Source organism: Nelumbo lutea, chromosome 1 (genome assembly GCF_056320005.1).
Source record: "Nelumbo lutea isolate HS-2025 chromosome 1, American lotus-T2T, whole genome shotgun sequence".
Lineage (NCBI taxonomy): Eukaryota > Viridiplantae > Streptophyta > Magnoliopsida > Proteales > Nelumbonaceae > Nelumbo > Nelumbo lutea.
Genome location: NC_142684.1, coordinates 106,941,660 through 106,958,366, shown reverse-complemented (window position 1 = coordinate 106,958,366; position 16,707 = coordinate 106,941,660). Strand labels below are relative to the sequence as shown.

Sequence of the window (16,707 nt, the reverse complement as noted above, 5' to 3'; positions counted from 1 at the left end):
CAAGAGCAAATTCAATAGGATGTGAATCAGATGATGTGACAGTATAGATTAACAAATCATCATCCTCCCCCTAACTTGAATGAGGAGTAGATGGAAAGAAAGGTGTATATTCTAGGAAATTAACATCACTTGACACAAGATATCTGTGAAGAATAGGACAATAATATCTATACCCTTTTTGAACACGAGAATACCCAAGAAAAACACACTTCAAAGATTTTGGATCTAATTTGGTAACCTGAGGACGAACATCCCGAACAAAGCATGTACACCCAAATACCCTAGGCTCAATAGGAAACAATGTTTTATTTGGAAACAGAACATGATAAGGAGTTTTACCCTGAAGGACAGATGAAGACATACGATTAATCAAAAAACATGCTGTGGAAACTGCATCAGCCCAGAAAGGTTTAGGAACCTTCATTTGAAATAACAAAGCTCTTGTAGTTTCAAGAAGATGTCTATTTTTCCGTTTAGCAACCCCATTTTGAGATGGTGTATCTACACAAGAAGTTTGATGAAGAATGCCATGCTGAAGCATGTAAGTTAGAAAGGATTCAGACAAGTACTCCTTAGCATTATCACTTCTCAATATTTGTACAGAAACATTAAATTGAGTTTTAACTTCAGCACAGAAAGCTGAAAAATGAGAAAACACATCAGAACGATTTTTCATTAAGTATAACCATGTCATACGAGAGTAATCATCAACAAAAGTAACAAAATACTTAAACCCAGTTTTGGACTCAACTGGACACGGACCCCAAACATCTGAATGGACTAATTCAAAAGGAGCACTAGCTCGTTTATTGACTCTAGGACTCGAACTAAGATGATGGTGTTTAGCAAACTGACAAGACTCACAATTTAATGACGACAAACTCTAAAATTGAGGACAAATTTGCTTTAACACATGGAGAGGGGTGGCCCAACCGGCAATGTGCTTCAAAAGGGGTTACAACTCCAAAACAGGCTATGGATCTTGGAACTTGTGTATCAAGGATGTAGAGACCTCCAGACTCATGTCCCTTACCAATATTCTTCTTCGTCGTAAGATCCTGAAACAAACAATAATTAGGAAAAAATGAGACAACAATTAAGAGTACGAGTGAGTTTGCTAACAGAAATTAAATTAAATGATAACTGAGGTAAACTAAGAACAGATGACAAAGGAAGTGATGGTGTTGGACTAATTGTGCCAGACCCAATAACACAAGATGTTGACCCATCTGCTAAAGTAACAGGAGAGGTAGATTTATGTGACTGAAAAGTAGAAAACAAACTTGAATTACCTGTCATATGATTTGTAGCTCCAGAATCAATGACCCATTTTGAAGAGGAGGAAACAAGACATGTATTGGGTTTACCTGACTTGACGATGGCAGTAACAGGAGTAGATTGAGGTTTCAATGATTCTTGGTACTGATCAAATTTGACATATTCATCTGTAGATATCATAACAAACTTCTCAGAAGTATCCATGGTGGATGCAATATGGGCTGACTGAGTTTTCTTATTCTGCAACTTCCTGCAATCCCGCTTCATATGCCCAGGCTTATGATAGTAATGACATACTATCTCTCCTAACTTCTGTCCACGAGTATTAGTATTCCTGTTATAGTTACTTGACCTACCACTACCACTCTTGTATTGTTGTCTCCCTGATTCAGATGTATTGTTGCGGCTGACAAGGGCACTACTAGGATGAATAGGTGGAGAACATTCTGTACGAAGGACCCTATTGAAAGCATCTTGTAGAGAAGAGATCTCTGAACTGGAAAGAATCTGAGATTTAGCAGTCAAAATTCAGAAGGTAGGCCAGCTAAAAAACTCATAACAACCATCTTTTCTCGCTGAGCTTGTTGAACAGTCACATCAGTACTAAACGGAAGCAACATATTAAGTTCTTCATATGTTTTCTTGAAATCCATGAAATAGCTTGTAAGAGATCTATCGCCTTTGTCCGCCCTGTAAAAGGCTTTGCACACATCATAAATGCGGGAAATATTCCCCTTTCCGGAGTACAAGAACTCTAGATAGTTCATTAATTCCTTAACAAATCCACAGTGAGTGACTAAACCAACCACCTCACTTTCAATGGAGTTGCGTATCTGCAAGAACAAACGGGCATCCTCCCTCAACCAAGACTTTCTCGAGTCATCATTAGGAGGGTCATCATTCAAATGGTTATCCATAGCAATACTCAACAAATATAGTTGAACAGTTTTACTCCAATCTAGATAATTAGAGCCATTAAGCTTATGCTCAGCTGTTTTTGACATCACTGGAACAACATCCGACATAACTACTGATTTCTTGTCTGCCATAATCTCAAAATTCAAATAAACAAAATATTTTGAACACCGAAAATCAACAAAGCACACCTGTTGAAAACATTGGAATGGATATGCACGTAACAAAGCACAAATATGTGCTATACAGGATGAGACGAGCCAAAAGACAACGACCGAAAAAAATTTTTCGGCGACAGATGCGCCTCCACGTGCCGGCGTGTGACTGGCAGAATCTTCAGGCGATGTGTGAGACACACGCGCAGGGCTGCTGATTGCCGGACTTTGTAGAGACTAGATGCTTTGACTGCTCCAAGGAGGTGACTCGAAACACCCAGAAATTTTCCTCTACCTACCATTTACTTAAAAAAAATAATAAACAAGGGCAAGCAGAGACTAGATGCTCTAATACCATGTAAAATAAGAGTAAACAGAGGAAGAAGAAGAATTTGTTGTATTATTCATCAATCTCGTATGTATATATACAATATACAAATTCTATGTTAGGAAAGAATATATTAGGAAAGAAGACTAATCTAATTCCTACAAATCAGTCCTACAATCAAGGTAAATCATATCTCCCTAGTATTTACTTCATATTTTAGTTATACAGTCTGTAACATCATATCTCCCTAGTATTTACTTCCTATTTTAATTATACAGTCTGTAACATCTTCCTATTTTAATTATACAGTTTGTAACATATTGTAGCCTTGCAAGTGAAGGAGAGGCTAGCAATTTGTTAGTGTTGGTGTGAGAATTTTTATAAATTCTCATGCAACATAATTCACTCAATCAAGTGTTTGGGTTTTTATTATTTTGGGTAAGGCCCATTCAAGGAATCACATGGATTATTCCCCTTAATTACATCTCCACAAGAAAGTAGAGAACACCTTTTGATTCTGACTTAGAGAAATGGATGTATAGAACAAAAGAAAAGAACAATAGAGTACTTCTTAAAAAAAGAACTTTTCATTTGCATTTCTTTTACATCAAGTGTACAAGAATGAGAAGAAAAAAAGAAAATACAATCGAGAAACTCTACAACAATACATTTCTCTCTTTCTTTTCTTTTCGATAAAAAGAATATTTCCTTCTCACTCCTTCATCCACAATAACTGTTGTCAACCAGATGAAATTCTGCTTGTAGACAGCCTTAATCCTCTGGATTTTGTATACAAGAAGGGAACCGTAGTCAATCAAGTTGAATATTTGATTGTAGATGTTTTTTATCCCTCTGTTTTTCATTTTCATTTGAAGGGAACCATAATCAGCCCTTACGAATTAGACTATAGAATGTAGATGGTTTAATCCCTAACTTGTCTTGATAAAGGGACCATAATCAACCAAGTAAAAGCACCTGGTCGTAGATGATTTATTTCTTTCTATTTCCTTTCTTAAAAGTAAAAATCCAAGAGAGGAAGAAGGATATATAGCAGGAGAGTTTTCACGGAGAGGACTTTCCTTTTCCTACCTATATTAGTGAGATTTCTTTTCATTCCCGGTCTTCCTTTGAGAACTTCTCTTTTCTTCTCTTTTTCTTGGCTTTTCTTAAGAATCTCTAGAGACACAATTTTCTCTGATAAGGGTGAGCCTCTAGCTTCCCCTTAAGGAGCTTAAAATAGGGAGTGGGGTTGTTATGCAACTACCCCCTCTCCATAGGTGAAGGACACCTGTCCCTCCCACTTAAAGAGAGGGAACTCCCATACGGAACACCTATTTTTTAACTTTGATAATTTGCCAGCAGATTAGCCAACCCACTTATTTGGGTTATAAATTATTTAAATATTATTTGGAAAAAATTCCTCCAACAATCAGGAGGAGGTTGAAAAAAGTCTAGGTTGTGAAGGATTCCTTTTATTTTTGTTTTTTAGAGAGAGTAACAATTTTATTCAAAAAAATGAGAGAAATACATGAGAGAATGTACAAAAAAGAAAAAGGCTTTCTAACTCTCTGGCAGACACTTTGACTAAACAAGGGGTGGGAAGAGCAAATCTTTTTTGGGCATTGTTGTAATTTGATTTTTAATGTTTGGGAGGGTTAAGAGTTTTTACCCCTCCCTTCTTTTTGTAATTTTCTATCATCTTCTTAATAAAAGTTGCTGTTATTGATCAAAAAAAGAAAACAACAAAAGAGAAAAAAGAAAAAGGCTTTGATACAAGAAAAAATCCAAAAATCCACTCAAGACATAGGTAAGCTATTTGCACTATACAAAAAAATTTCTCCAATCCATATTTAACTAAAGAGAGCCATTTAATTTAGTTCTCTTGGAATCCATCTATAGTAGTAGTGAAGGGAAACAAAAATCTCTTTAATTTCATCAAGTTGGACAGCCTCCAAGGACCAGTCCCAAAATTGATAGCTCAACCAAGACATTCCTAGAGTCACCCTCCACTAGCAGAGAAGCAACTTGGTCTTTGGCAAATTTGAGACCCGAACTTCAAGTTTAGAGGTAATGAGGTATCCCTTGCTTTTTTTTTTATTTTTTATCAGCCAAAAATCTTTAAAAATTTATTGAGTGATGCTTGTGAATGATTCGATTAACCCTAGTTCAGTTCTAGGTCTGAAGTAAGTAAGAAGAGAATAGAAGGAGAAAGGGTTCAGTCAGAGAAGAAGAAAAGTCGCCCTCTTCAGCTGACCCAGTTTGCATTAGATTACAAAAGACAGATTTGTCCCTTATTAAGTACGGGACACAACTTAAACCTAGAAAAAATAGACAATTTAACCTTAATTAGATAGACAAAAGACTTAATTACCCTTGTACTGTCGATTCTAACGCTCCCCCTCAAGCTGGAGAGTATATATCATATAGTCCCAGCTTGTCACATATGTAATCCACTCTTCCCCGATTCAAACCTTTTGTAAACAGATCTGCCCATTGGTTTCCTGAACTCACATGAGCTGTATTTATCACTCCACTTATCACCTTTTCTCTTACAAAGTGGCAGTCAACTTCGATAAAAGACTAGATTAGAAGAAATGTGGGCAGCAGCTTGATTATCGCAGTACAACTTCATGGGTCTATCAACTGAGAACCCAATTTCCTGCAAAAGATTTTTAAGCCACACTAGTTCACATGTAGTATGAGCTAGCCCTATATTCAGTTTCAGAATTGCTTCTTGCCATCGTTGTTTGTTTCTTGCTCTTCCAAGTTACCAGATTGCCACCAAGGAAGGTACAATACCCTGTAGTGGATCTCTTATCAGACACAGATCCGACCCAGTCAGCATCTGTATACCCCTATATCTCAAGAGTTCCTCCACTCTTGTATAACAATCCACGACCTAGTGCTCCCTTCAATTACTTAACAATTCTTAGAATTGCTTCCCAATGTGGAACTCGAGGACGTTGCATAAACTGACTCACCATGCTTACAACAAATGATATATCTAACTGAATAATAGTCAGGTAGTTCAATTTACCCACCAACCTCTTGTACCTCCCAGGATCATCAAACTCTTCACCTGCATCAATACTCAACTTAACATTCGGTTCCATGGGTGTTTCAGTTGGTTTGGCACCCAACAACCCTGTTTCTTCAAGTAAATCAAGGACATACTAACTTTGGCAAAAGTTAATGCCATGCCTTGACCTTGCAACTTCTATCCCCAAGAAATATTTTAGCTTACTCAAATTTTTTGTGTGGAAGTGATCCTGTAGAAAGTTTTTCAACCTGTCAATCCCATCGTTGTCACTACCAATTATGACAATATCATCCACATACACCACTAACAAGATTTTCCTAGCTTCTGATTCACGGTTGAACACAGAATGGTCTAATTGGCACTGTTTCATGCCAAAGTTCTTCACTACTTCACTGAATCAACCAAACTACACACATGGAGATTGTTTCGGTTCATAAATTGCCTTCTTAAGTTTGCAAACTTTACCATCCTCCCCCTGAGCAACAAGCCCTGGTGGTTGCTCTATATATACCTCTTCAACAAGATCACCATGTAAGAAGGCATTTTTTATGTCATGTTGAAAGAGAGGCCAATCATACATTGCTGCCAAAGAAATCAACACCCGAATTGAACCAATCTTAGCCATAGGAGAAAATGTCTCCATATAGTCAACACCATATAACTAAGAATAGCTTTTGGCCACTAACCTAGCTTTCAACCGCTCCACACTCTATTTGGAAGATATTTCACTGTGTAGACCCACTTATATCCAACAACATGCTTACCAAGAGGGAGAGTGGTAAGTTCCCACGTGTGATTGTGTCAATGCAGACAATTCCTTTTCCATTGCTTGCCAACACCTTGGAGAAGTGATGGCTTCTTGGACAATCTTAGGAATGAAAATAAATGATAACAAGGATAGAAACTGTCGATGGGAAGCAGAAAGGTGAGCAACAGAAACATAATGAGAAATAGGATGAGATGTACAACTATGTTTACCTTTCCGCAATGCAATAGGAAGATCAAGGTCAGAAGGAGGAGGTGCAATTGCAGGATCTGTTGACGAGGGCTGAACTGGAGGAGGGGCCAATGCTCTTCTGTGAGTATACACTTGTGTGATTGGTGGACTCTCAGTATTAACCTCCATTGGAGAAGAGAGCGACTGAGATAGAACAAGAATTGTATGAAGAGGGTCTTCAACTAGAATTGAAAGTGGACACAGAAGTAGGAGGAGGGACATCAACACTCGAGAAGAATGGAACTGACTCAAAGAAAGTGACATCATAACACACAAAGGACTAATGAGAGCTAGGGTTATAATACTTATACCCTTTTTGGGTTCTAGAGTAGCCAAGAAAGATGTATTTTGTAGCACGTGCATCTAACTTGTCCAATCTAGGTCCTAAATTTTGAACAAAACAAACACAACCAAAGACTCTAGGTGTAAGAGGGAATGGAGAAAGAGTAGGGAACAAGACTAAGAAGGGAGATTGACATCCAAGGATGAACATGGGCATCTGGTTGATGAGAAAACATGATGTAAGGACATCATCACTCCAAAAACGCTTTAGAACATTCACATCAAGCATAATGGACCGAGCAATTTCAAGTGTTGATTCTTCCGTTCAGCCACGCCATTCTGTTGTGGGGTATAAGAACAAGAAGTTTGGTGAATTTACCCCATGGTGCTCTACGTATTGCAGAAATGGTCTTGATCTGTATTCTTTTGCATTATCCGAGTGAAGAATTTCAATATGAACTCCAAATTGGGTATGAATTTCAGCATAAAACTTTTGAAAAATTGAGAACAATTCACTTCTGTCTTTCATAAGATAGAGCTATGTCATCCTTGAATAATCATCAACAAAAATTACAAAATACTTATAACCATTGTATGGCACTATATTTGGACCCCAAACATCTGAATGGACTAAAGAGAAATGACTCAAAACACGACTATCAACTCTAGGACCAAAAGAGACTCTATGGTGTTTCCCAAGCTGACATGGCTCACAATCCAACGATGAAAGGCGACTTAAAGATGGGACCAATAACTTCAGGGCCTTGAGCGACGATATAGTGCCGTTGGAGAGGAGTAAGAGTGGACTGAAGAGCTACTTTCAAACCACCATCGTCAAGATAATACAATCCACCTGCCTCATGCCTTCCACCAATCTTCATCCTTGTCTTGAGATCCTGAAACACACAAGAAGAGGGATAAAAGGTTATAGAACAATTAAGTGACGGTTAATCTACTAATAGACATAAGATTAAAAGGGAACTTTGGTACATATAAGACAGAGGATAAAGATAAGGAGGTAAGATCAACATCACCAACACCACAAATGGGAGAGGTAGAGCCATTAGCAAGGGTAACTGTTTGGGATGTAGAAGACTGAAAAAGTGAAGAAAACACACCTTGAGTCCCAGTCATATGATCAGAGGCTCTAGAGTCAATAATCCAATGTGAGGGTTTGGAAGCCAATCAAGCCATACTTGAATGTGCAAGAGTAGATGTGTTCTACTGAGAAGATGTCTGAAGAAACTTCTTATACTCCTCACGTGGGATACTCACCATTTCTTAACTAGAAGCACCAGTAGATGTAGAGGGAGTCTGATCAGCCTGTTGGTTCTCACTAATTGTACCACTACCACTAGTCATGGCATGATTGGCCCAAGTGTTGGGTGGACCATGTAAGTCATAACAGAAGTTAACAGTACGTCCCTCTAATCCACAGTATGTGCACCTCCTAGTACCAATACTTCTTCCTCTGCCACAACCTCCACTACGGCCACCAGTACGATTAAACATAGGACCACCTCGGGTCCCTAGAAATCCACAACCACCTCCACCACCTCTATTTCCACAACCTCCCCCTCTTGTCACTACAAAACTAGACCTGTTCAAGAGAGAGAGGAAGACTCCATAGGTTCAATAGAAATCCTCCGAAGTTGGGCAAATACTTCCTCAAGAGAGGGGAGAGCAGATCCACCTAATATTTTTGCTCGAACAGGTTCGTATTCGGGTTTTAAACCCACTAAAAACCTTGTCACATCAAGTTGCTCTCACTGTTGCTGCTGAATTTGAACATCTGGAGTTAGAGGGTGATACACATTAAGCTCATTACGGAGGTTTTTCGTGCTTGCATAGTATTATTCTAAGCTTTGATTACCCTGTTTCTGGTTAAAGTACTCCTAGTAAAGTTGGTACACTCTAGTGGTATTATCTTGGCCAGAATAAAGTTTCTTAGTATGGTTCCAAATTTCCTTAGCTGTATCCAGGAACATAAAATTCACACTAATTTTAGGTTCCATACTATTCCACAACCAGGTCATAATCTGTGCATCCTCCTATGCTTATTCACTAAACCCTAGAGAGTCAAAAGAGGGTTTCTCCTCTCTCACATGTTTCACCTTTTTCTTGGCTTCAAGAACACTTCCACTGATTTAGCCCATTACACATAGTTCTCACCATTAATTTGATAGAGGTCATTTGAACATTCAGGTAACTAGGAGAAATCATAACACCTGTCTTATTATCACTACCCTCTCCAGTTGTTGCCATTATAACAAAATCACCTCACACCACAAAAAAAATCCAACTACGATAAGCAAAAATCACTCTTTACTATTCAGCACTACACCACACACCACACAATAATGTACTGTTATGATGACACTGCTGCTGTCATGGGTTCAGCACCTGAAAACCCTACTATCACCATTCATATCCAGGCATAAACAGAAAAAAAAAATAAGGTTCATATGCATTCCTCCCAATCAACACTGCAACATGGACGAAATCCAGCCCAAAAGAGAGAGAACACACTCCACTATCAACCGATATAGATTTCTGTTCACACCTGCCCACAACCAGCTCCCTTCGTGTAATCGATTAGAGGGTTTCTACTAAACCACCACCACAGCAACTGGAGGCATATTTACCTCCAAGAAGGAAAAACAACCACTCCTTTTTGGTCCCTTATCGATCCTCCAATTCATTTACGAGTTACTTCAAAGAGAAGTTCTGATATGGCGATCTCAGGAGGACGGAGGGAGAAAAAAAAACTGAATCCTAAACTGATTTTCTAGGGCTCTGATACTATGTGAATGATTCGATTAACCCTAGTTCAGTTCTAGGTCTGAAGTAAGTAAGAAGAGAAGAAGAAGAAGAGGAAGAAGAGAATAGAAGGAGAAAGGGTTTGGTCAGAGAAGAAGAAAAGTCACTCACATGTTCTCTCTACCGGATCTGCATGATACACCGAACATTCCTTTCTTTTTCTCAGTTGTTACATCTTTTCTTATACTTGTTTAAATCAGTTTTTATCAGATCATTTGTAAGTTGGGGCTTCAGAGGAGTCCTTCCAAGAAGACCAAGGTGGGAATTGTTTAGAAGAAAAAGTGGAAGTTCATTTGCCATGTTTTGAAAATTTGAAAAATAATGAGGGTCAATATAGACATTTGTGCACTTCCATCAGGAGATAACGGTGATCGGTGATGTCCTATTTTTAGGAAACTGAAGGGTACTTTAAGGGATTATTGAAACCAGAGGGTGTTACTTAGTCCATTTTGCAAAACTTATGGGTACTTTAAATGTTTTATCCTATTTTGTATACTGTCAAGGAATGACCAGAACGAAACTTAATCATATGCTATAATTTTAAAAATTTCTAGAAGTTGACATGGGTAAGGGAGGCCTCATGGGTTAGTGAAGTTTGTAAATGCATTTTGGTGCTGTTAAACATGGGTTTCTTTACTGTAGTAGTTCTAGGTATCCCAGGGTCTGAGGTCTTATTATGCTGGCTTGAGTTTGCACTGCATGTTTTCTTACTATGGATAAACAATGTAAGAATATTGTCTGGGTGGGGCATCCCTATGATGTGCCCTGTACTGGGAAAGATGGATTTCTTTACTGTAGTAGTTGCTGGTGTCCCAAGGCCTGAAGTATTATTTTTCTGGCCTGAATTTGCATTGCATGTTTCCTTCAATTACTATGGGTGAACAATGTATGAATATTGTCTGGGTGGGGCATCTGTGTGATGTGTCCTGTACTGGGAAAGATATGGATGTTCTTACAGGGCCATGCAAGATGCAACTAGGTGGGAAACTACTTCCAATATTCATACTATTTCTTACATTCATGATGCTTGGTTCTGGTAGAACCTTTTCCTTTTACTTTTCACAGCAGGAATTTTCTCCATATAGAAATTCAATAGCATGTGGCCCTCCCTGTAATGTAAAGTTCATATAGATAAAAACTTCCCATAGAGTTTGCGCTATATAATTTTTTTTTTCACTTTGGCAGGTGAATCAAGGGCTTACAGTCTATGGGAACAAAGGGAGCACTGATCAGCATGCGTAGGTTTTTTCTTGCATTTTGTTTCCTACAATATACATTTTATATGTTAAGATTGGTTAAGCCTACACTTGCAGTTCCCTTCCTGTACAGCTACATTCAACAACTGAGGGAGGGGGTACACAACTTCTTTGTTACCTTCATTGAAGTATTACATGATAGGCCCCCTGGTCATGATTGGGAGCTGGAACCAGGTGTCACATGTGGTGATTATTTGTTTGGAATGCTACAGGTCAGTTTTCTAATATTTCATGGTTTAATATGTAGTTTTAAATTTTCTGATCCAAGAAAGTAAAAAGGTTAAGTTTTCAGAATCTCATTTACAATGCATATTTGTGCATCTATCATTGCATAATGATAGGCACCTATTTGCACATTTTTTCAGTAATATGGTTATGGCTTTATCATACTCTTCCTTGTCTTGTATTGGAGCAGGAAAGGGAGGAAAACTAAGTAGACTGAATTCTGAATCCTTTCTATTAGAAGATAATAATCCTTTTTATTTGTATTGAGGGAGGGGTAAGAAGGGATTTTATAATGTTCATCTATAAAACAAAGCAATTTCTGGTAAATAATTTTTGGATCTTCTCAATCTGGTTTTAGTTAACCTTGTGGATGAGTCAATTGATTGAGTGGGTAATAAACTAATATGTGAAAATATTGAAGTTAATTTTCAATCCTTTGTAACATAAAAGTTCTTTTGTAGTTAAGGCTGAGTTTGGGAAGAGTGCAAATACAAATACGTACTGTGCAAATCCTTGTATGCAGTATTTCTAAACCTTGTATTTGCACTCTTCCCAAACTAAGCCTAAGGTAAAGTGATTGAGAGATGCTTGGCATGCCAAATTTTCACTTTTTTGAGTATTTAAAATGCATCCAAAGGGAGGAAAGGAATGTTTCCGAGTTTTTTTTTTGGTCACTGGATTTGATCTCAAAGCTCACAATCTGGATTCTATGGGTCATATCGCTGCTAAACTGAAATTATCTAAATCCTAAGTTAATCCCTTTCAATAGGAATTCTATGAAGTTTCATTTGCTGTTTCTTATTTGTGATTTGAATTTTTAATCCTATGAAATCTCTCTGGTACACTGTCTTAAGTAATATCATGTGAGATCCTTGCACTGCACACATCTCAATTATAAATAGGCAAACTAATTAACATCATATGGTTGATAATTTGAAATATATGATTTAAACTTGAACTGCTTACAGATTATATTCTCATGCAGTTCACAAATTCTTCAAAAGCAAAGAAATGCACTTGTAACAAGATGGTTCATGGTTGTTTGATTGGTTTACACTTTACAGTACTAGTTATTCCCATATTTTGGTGTCTTTTGGGACCTGGGCAGAGAATTTGTTAAAATGTAAAGGGCCCAGCCAGAGTATCCAGGCCTAAATGCAGTAGAAATTCTTAAAATCAGGTATCTGATTTGCACCCTTAATTTGTACAATTTTGCCTCATCATCCAACCATTGATTTGGCTTGAATTTTGGATATATGGCAGGCATTGTGTTGCTGTGCAAACTGTTTATCTGTCTCATGGCTCAATAAGTATTCTGTTCAAATCACCCTCTATATTGATCAAGTCTATAGGGTTTCGGTTGTCTTTTTCCTTGGGAGTTAGGGTTCGTTTAGGAAACTAACAATACAAATTTTCAGGTTATTGCTGGGATTTGAGTCATTGGACCATTACAGTTTCTGTCATCTGATAATCCAGTAGGAGTTTTATGTGTATCTTTTGAGTTTTAGTAGGTTTTGGAGGGATTTATATATAGTTCTGTAGAAATAACAAGCTAACAACGTGCACAATGTTTTGTAAATAAAAAATTCATTGTTCTATTTGAGTGAAACATTTTCTTTTTCTCTTGTGTGGTTCAGCCAACCCTAGACCTATTCATTGCTGTCCTATTTATTGCTATATTATATACTGCTCTTACTAGTTTTTGTTTTAGTACACTGGTTGGAATTCATCTTTATTTTCTGTCACAACAGTGAAGGCAATCTACCATTTTAGCTTTAGATCTCTTAACTGCAAAATGAACATGTTACTATTCTAATCTGATAAGCATGACTGACTCACATATGCCATACTAGAATTGTGCAATTTCCGGATGGAAATTACTAAACATTTTTTGTTCATCCTGCTATCCTGCTAGATGCCTAATGTTATTGTTATTAATTAGCATTGTCAATTAGTAGGGGTGTCAGCAGTATCCAAAAATCTGAGTTCAAATTCGATAGTCAACATAATTGAATTGAATTTGGATATGACCTGATTCAATTTGATAAATATCCGAACTGATTACATACATGTGTATAATTCTTATATATAATCTAAGATATTTATATTATATATACATTAATTACCTAAACTAATAAATTGTTCAAATTCAAATCAATTTGAACATTCAAATATTTAATTGAATTTGAATTCAAATATTGCTTGATTTTATTCAAATTCAATCTGTTTAAACCCCTAGTAATGGTTAAGTTGATCTATCAGATATTTTCCTTGTTTCTGCTACCGGTTAATGTTATGCACGATCATTTAGCATAATTGTAAATCTTATAAGGTTTTCCTGCCATTTGGTCTTTTTATGTAACTTGATATAAATTTTTACAGGGGACAAGATCAGCCCTTTATGCCAGTAATCGAGAATCTATTACAGTCACAGTGCAAGAAGTGACTCCGAGATCTGTGGGGGCCTTAATAGCATTGTATGAACGAGCTGTTGGGATCTATGCTTCATTGGTCAACATCAATGCTTATCACCAACCTGGTAAAATTTTGCTTCTTTTTTTCTCATTCATTATTGTTTTGGAACACAATTTGGGAAGACTTCTGATACATTCTATATTGGTAAATTGTACATCCTGTCTAGATGCATCTAACGAATTTCTCCTCCTGTGTTTTTAATACAAATTTCAGGTGTAGAAGCTGGGAAAAAGGCAGCAGCAGAAGTATTAGCTCTTCAGAAGAGGGTTTTGGCTGTACTAAATGAAGCTAGGTATGCTTCAAATCCAAGTCAACAGTAAACTAGGATTGAAGTGCATTTCTTCAAAATTAAAAGGTCCTCCTTATAACTATAAAAAAGCGCCCCCCTGATTTTTGTGATGATAATCAATTTTACAATTTTCCTTTCAGAGAAGCTAAATTCCCTAAACTTTAGGACATGAGAAGTCTGGTTATCTGTAAAGCCCCATCAGGGTTGAGAGCCCCATTCAGCATTGAAGCTAGGTTTCTAGGATGTGGGTTCAACTCCCAAAAACTTCTAAGTGAAAATATTTGTATACATTTTATACTATGATACCTCATTTGACCTGAACCACAACCTATCTGAAACCCAACCCAACCCTACCAGGGCAGAAGACATCTAATAGGCCTCTTCATATTGGTCAGTTTGAATTTTTATCTCTTTGAACTTGCTTGACCTACACTGACCATACACAATCCAGTCCCTGGATTTTGAACCCTATCAGAAACTAAAGACTAGCTCCATAACTCACTCATTTTGTCTGTGGAGTAAATTACAGAAGTTCTATCTGAAGTTCCTAAACATTTACCTCAGGTTTATGAAATTACCCTACATTTACCTCAAGTTACTTTGCACTTGCAACAATATCCTCACTTTGTAAGATTAACATGATATAGATTTTCATGATGGAAAATTTAACCTTGACAATCGTATGGTATACTCAAACCTCTTTTAAGGACCAAACTGTCCTTAAACACTGTTAGGATGGTTTAGATCAGTAGCAAAAATCTTTAGATTGGCTTATTTGTAGGACATTTAACTTGCTTAGAATGGCACACTGAAGATAATGGAGTTCTCTTGGACTTAGGTGAAGTGGTCCTATGTTAAACATGCAAGAGTGGGAGAACTATTGGTAATCTAAGTGGGGGCATATATTTACTTGATATTTGGGTATATGCAGGGGGTAATTGCCATTTTGTGAGTCAACTGGCACCTTGTAATGATCCTTCTAAAGTTAACTGCCATATAAGTAACCAAGATTAGAAATATCCTACAGTTGATACACCTCTTTGTCTATCTTCCATTTGGGGAATACCCCTTGTATTGGATGCAAGATGCCAACCGGTGGGTTGGTAAGGTCTCCTGCTGGTTGTAGCGGAGACTTGGGATTGAATCCTGCCTTCACCTGGGCTGGGGAATGGGCTACCCTCCTTGTGTAGCCCTTCAAAAGAAAAAAAAAAAAAACCCTTGTATTGGATGATTGACGAAAAAGAAGAGAACCAAAGAAAAGTTACAAATTCTAGAGATAAAATATGCAGGCCAGTAAAAAAATCAATCAGCTTCTTAGCTATCCTATTTGTGATTTGTGAAAGGCAGCTCAAGAAATTTACTAATAGCTACTCAATTTTCAGGTTGATTAATGATTATATGCTGTGAGTGGTCCTTCTAGAAGATCTACAGGCTACAAGTTCAATTTAAATAATGGGAAAATTGGTTTAAGTGGTCAAGTGTCAAATATTGACATTTGAAGAGAGGCTTTTGACCCACACTATGAGTTACGAAATTTACTTTGTGTGTGTGTGTGTGTGTGTTGGACTTACCTAGAGGCTTGACTAATTTCTTTGTTTATTCTATTTCAATATTTTTGTTTAGTCTATATTTGAGTTGGAAGTAGGAAAACCATGGAGGGATATTGAGTGTGAATGCTAACATAAATAGTGACATGTGGCATTCTTTTAAATAATAAACTATTGTTTTCTCCGCCCCAGTGGTATCTGTTGCCCTATTTTTGTTTTCATCTTACACATAATTCCTCATTCTTGGAATCATTCTCATCTAGTTCATTGCTTTAAGTACTTATTGTTTGTACATTTTTCTGTTCAGTTGCAAGGAGCCTGTGGAACCTTTGACAGTGGAAGAGATAGCTGACCTTTGCCATGCTCCTGCTGATGTATGTATCAAAATCCCAACAGATTGAAATGATATTCAAGATTGTGTATAGGATTGCTCTCTTCTCATTGTTTCTTTCTTTATTCTCAACAGATTGAAATGATATTCAAGATTGTCGCGCACATGGCAGCCAATGATAGAGCACTTATTGCTGAGGGCAACTGTGGTTCACCTAAGAGCATCAAAGTTTTCCTTGGGGAGTGCAACATCGAAGAACTGTATACATAAGCTGTATCAAAGAATTCAATTATCAATTTACATGGCTTGTATTTGTATTCATGGTTGTAGGAAGAGTCCCAATCAGTGGGCTCTAGCCATGAATTCTGTTTGAACTAGTTTCTCTTTCACACAAGCTGGAATCTACCAAGGCAATAAAATAAAGTTCTGTTTATGGGAAACCTAAGATGCTCACCACTTTATTCCACAGAGAGTTGGAAATTGAAATAAAAAATTATTGAGACGGATTTTATTAAGCCTTTTTGTATCATTTAATAGATCAATTACTATTTTCATTGGAATTTTTAAATTTTGATCAAGTGTACCCTGTTTGAGTTTGATCAATTAATAGAAAAACCAATATTTACTGCCGGAGTGCTCATTCACAGAAAGAAAATGCCAATTTTTTAGTATTTCTCGGTGCAATGGTTTGTCTCCATTCACAAAAGCCGACTTTTCCTGGCACCTTTTTTCTTTTTGGACATGCTTATCCTTAGGCTTTCCTAACAAC

The 16,707-nt window shown here is 37.2% G+C and overlaps 1 protein-coding gene across 1 annotated transcript in view; it reads left to right on the top strand.

Annotated features, from left to right (window-relative positions):
- Positions 1–16,453, top strand: part of LOC148876641 (glucose-6-phosphate isomerase 1, chloroplastic-like) — a 34,160-nt gene extending 17,707 nt beyond the window's left edge. Inside the window, exons 9-14 of the mRNA XM_088944738.1 lie at positions 11,001–11,053; positions 11,145–11,283; positions 13,679–13,835; positions 13,985–14,063; positions 15,915–15,981; positions 16,074–16,453. Coding sequence (XP_088800864.1) covers positions 11,001–11,053; positions 11,145–11,283; positions 13,679–13,835; positions 13,985–14,063; positions 15,915–15,981; positions 16,074–16,208 — 630 coding nt within the window. The 3' untranslated portion in view covers positions 16,209–16,453. The remainder of the gene's footprint in view (positions 1–11,000; positions 11,054–11,144; positions 11,284–13,678; positions 13,836–13,984; positions 14,064–15,914; positions 15,982–16,073) is intronic.
- The last annotated feature ends 254 nt before the right edge of the window (positions 16,454–16,707 follow it).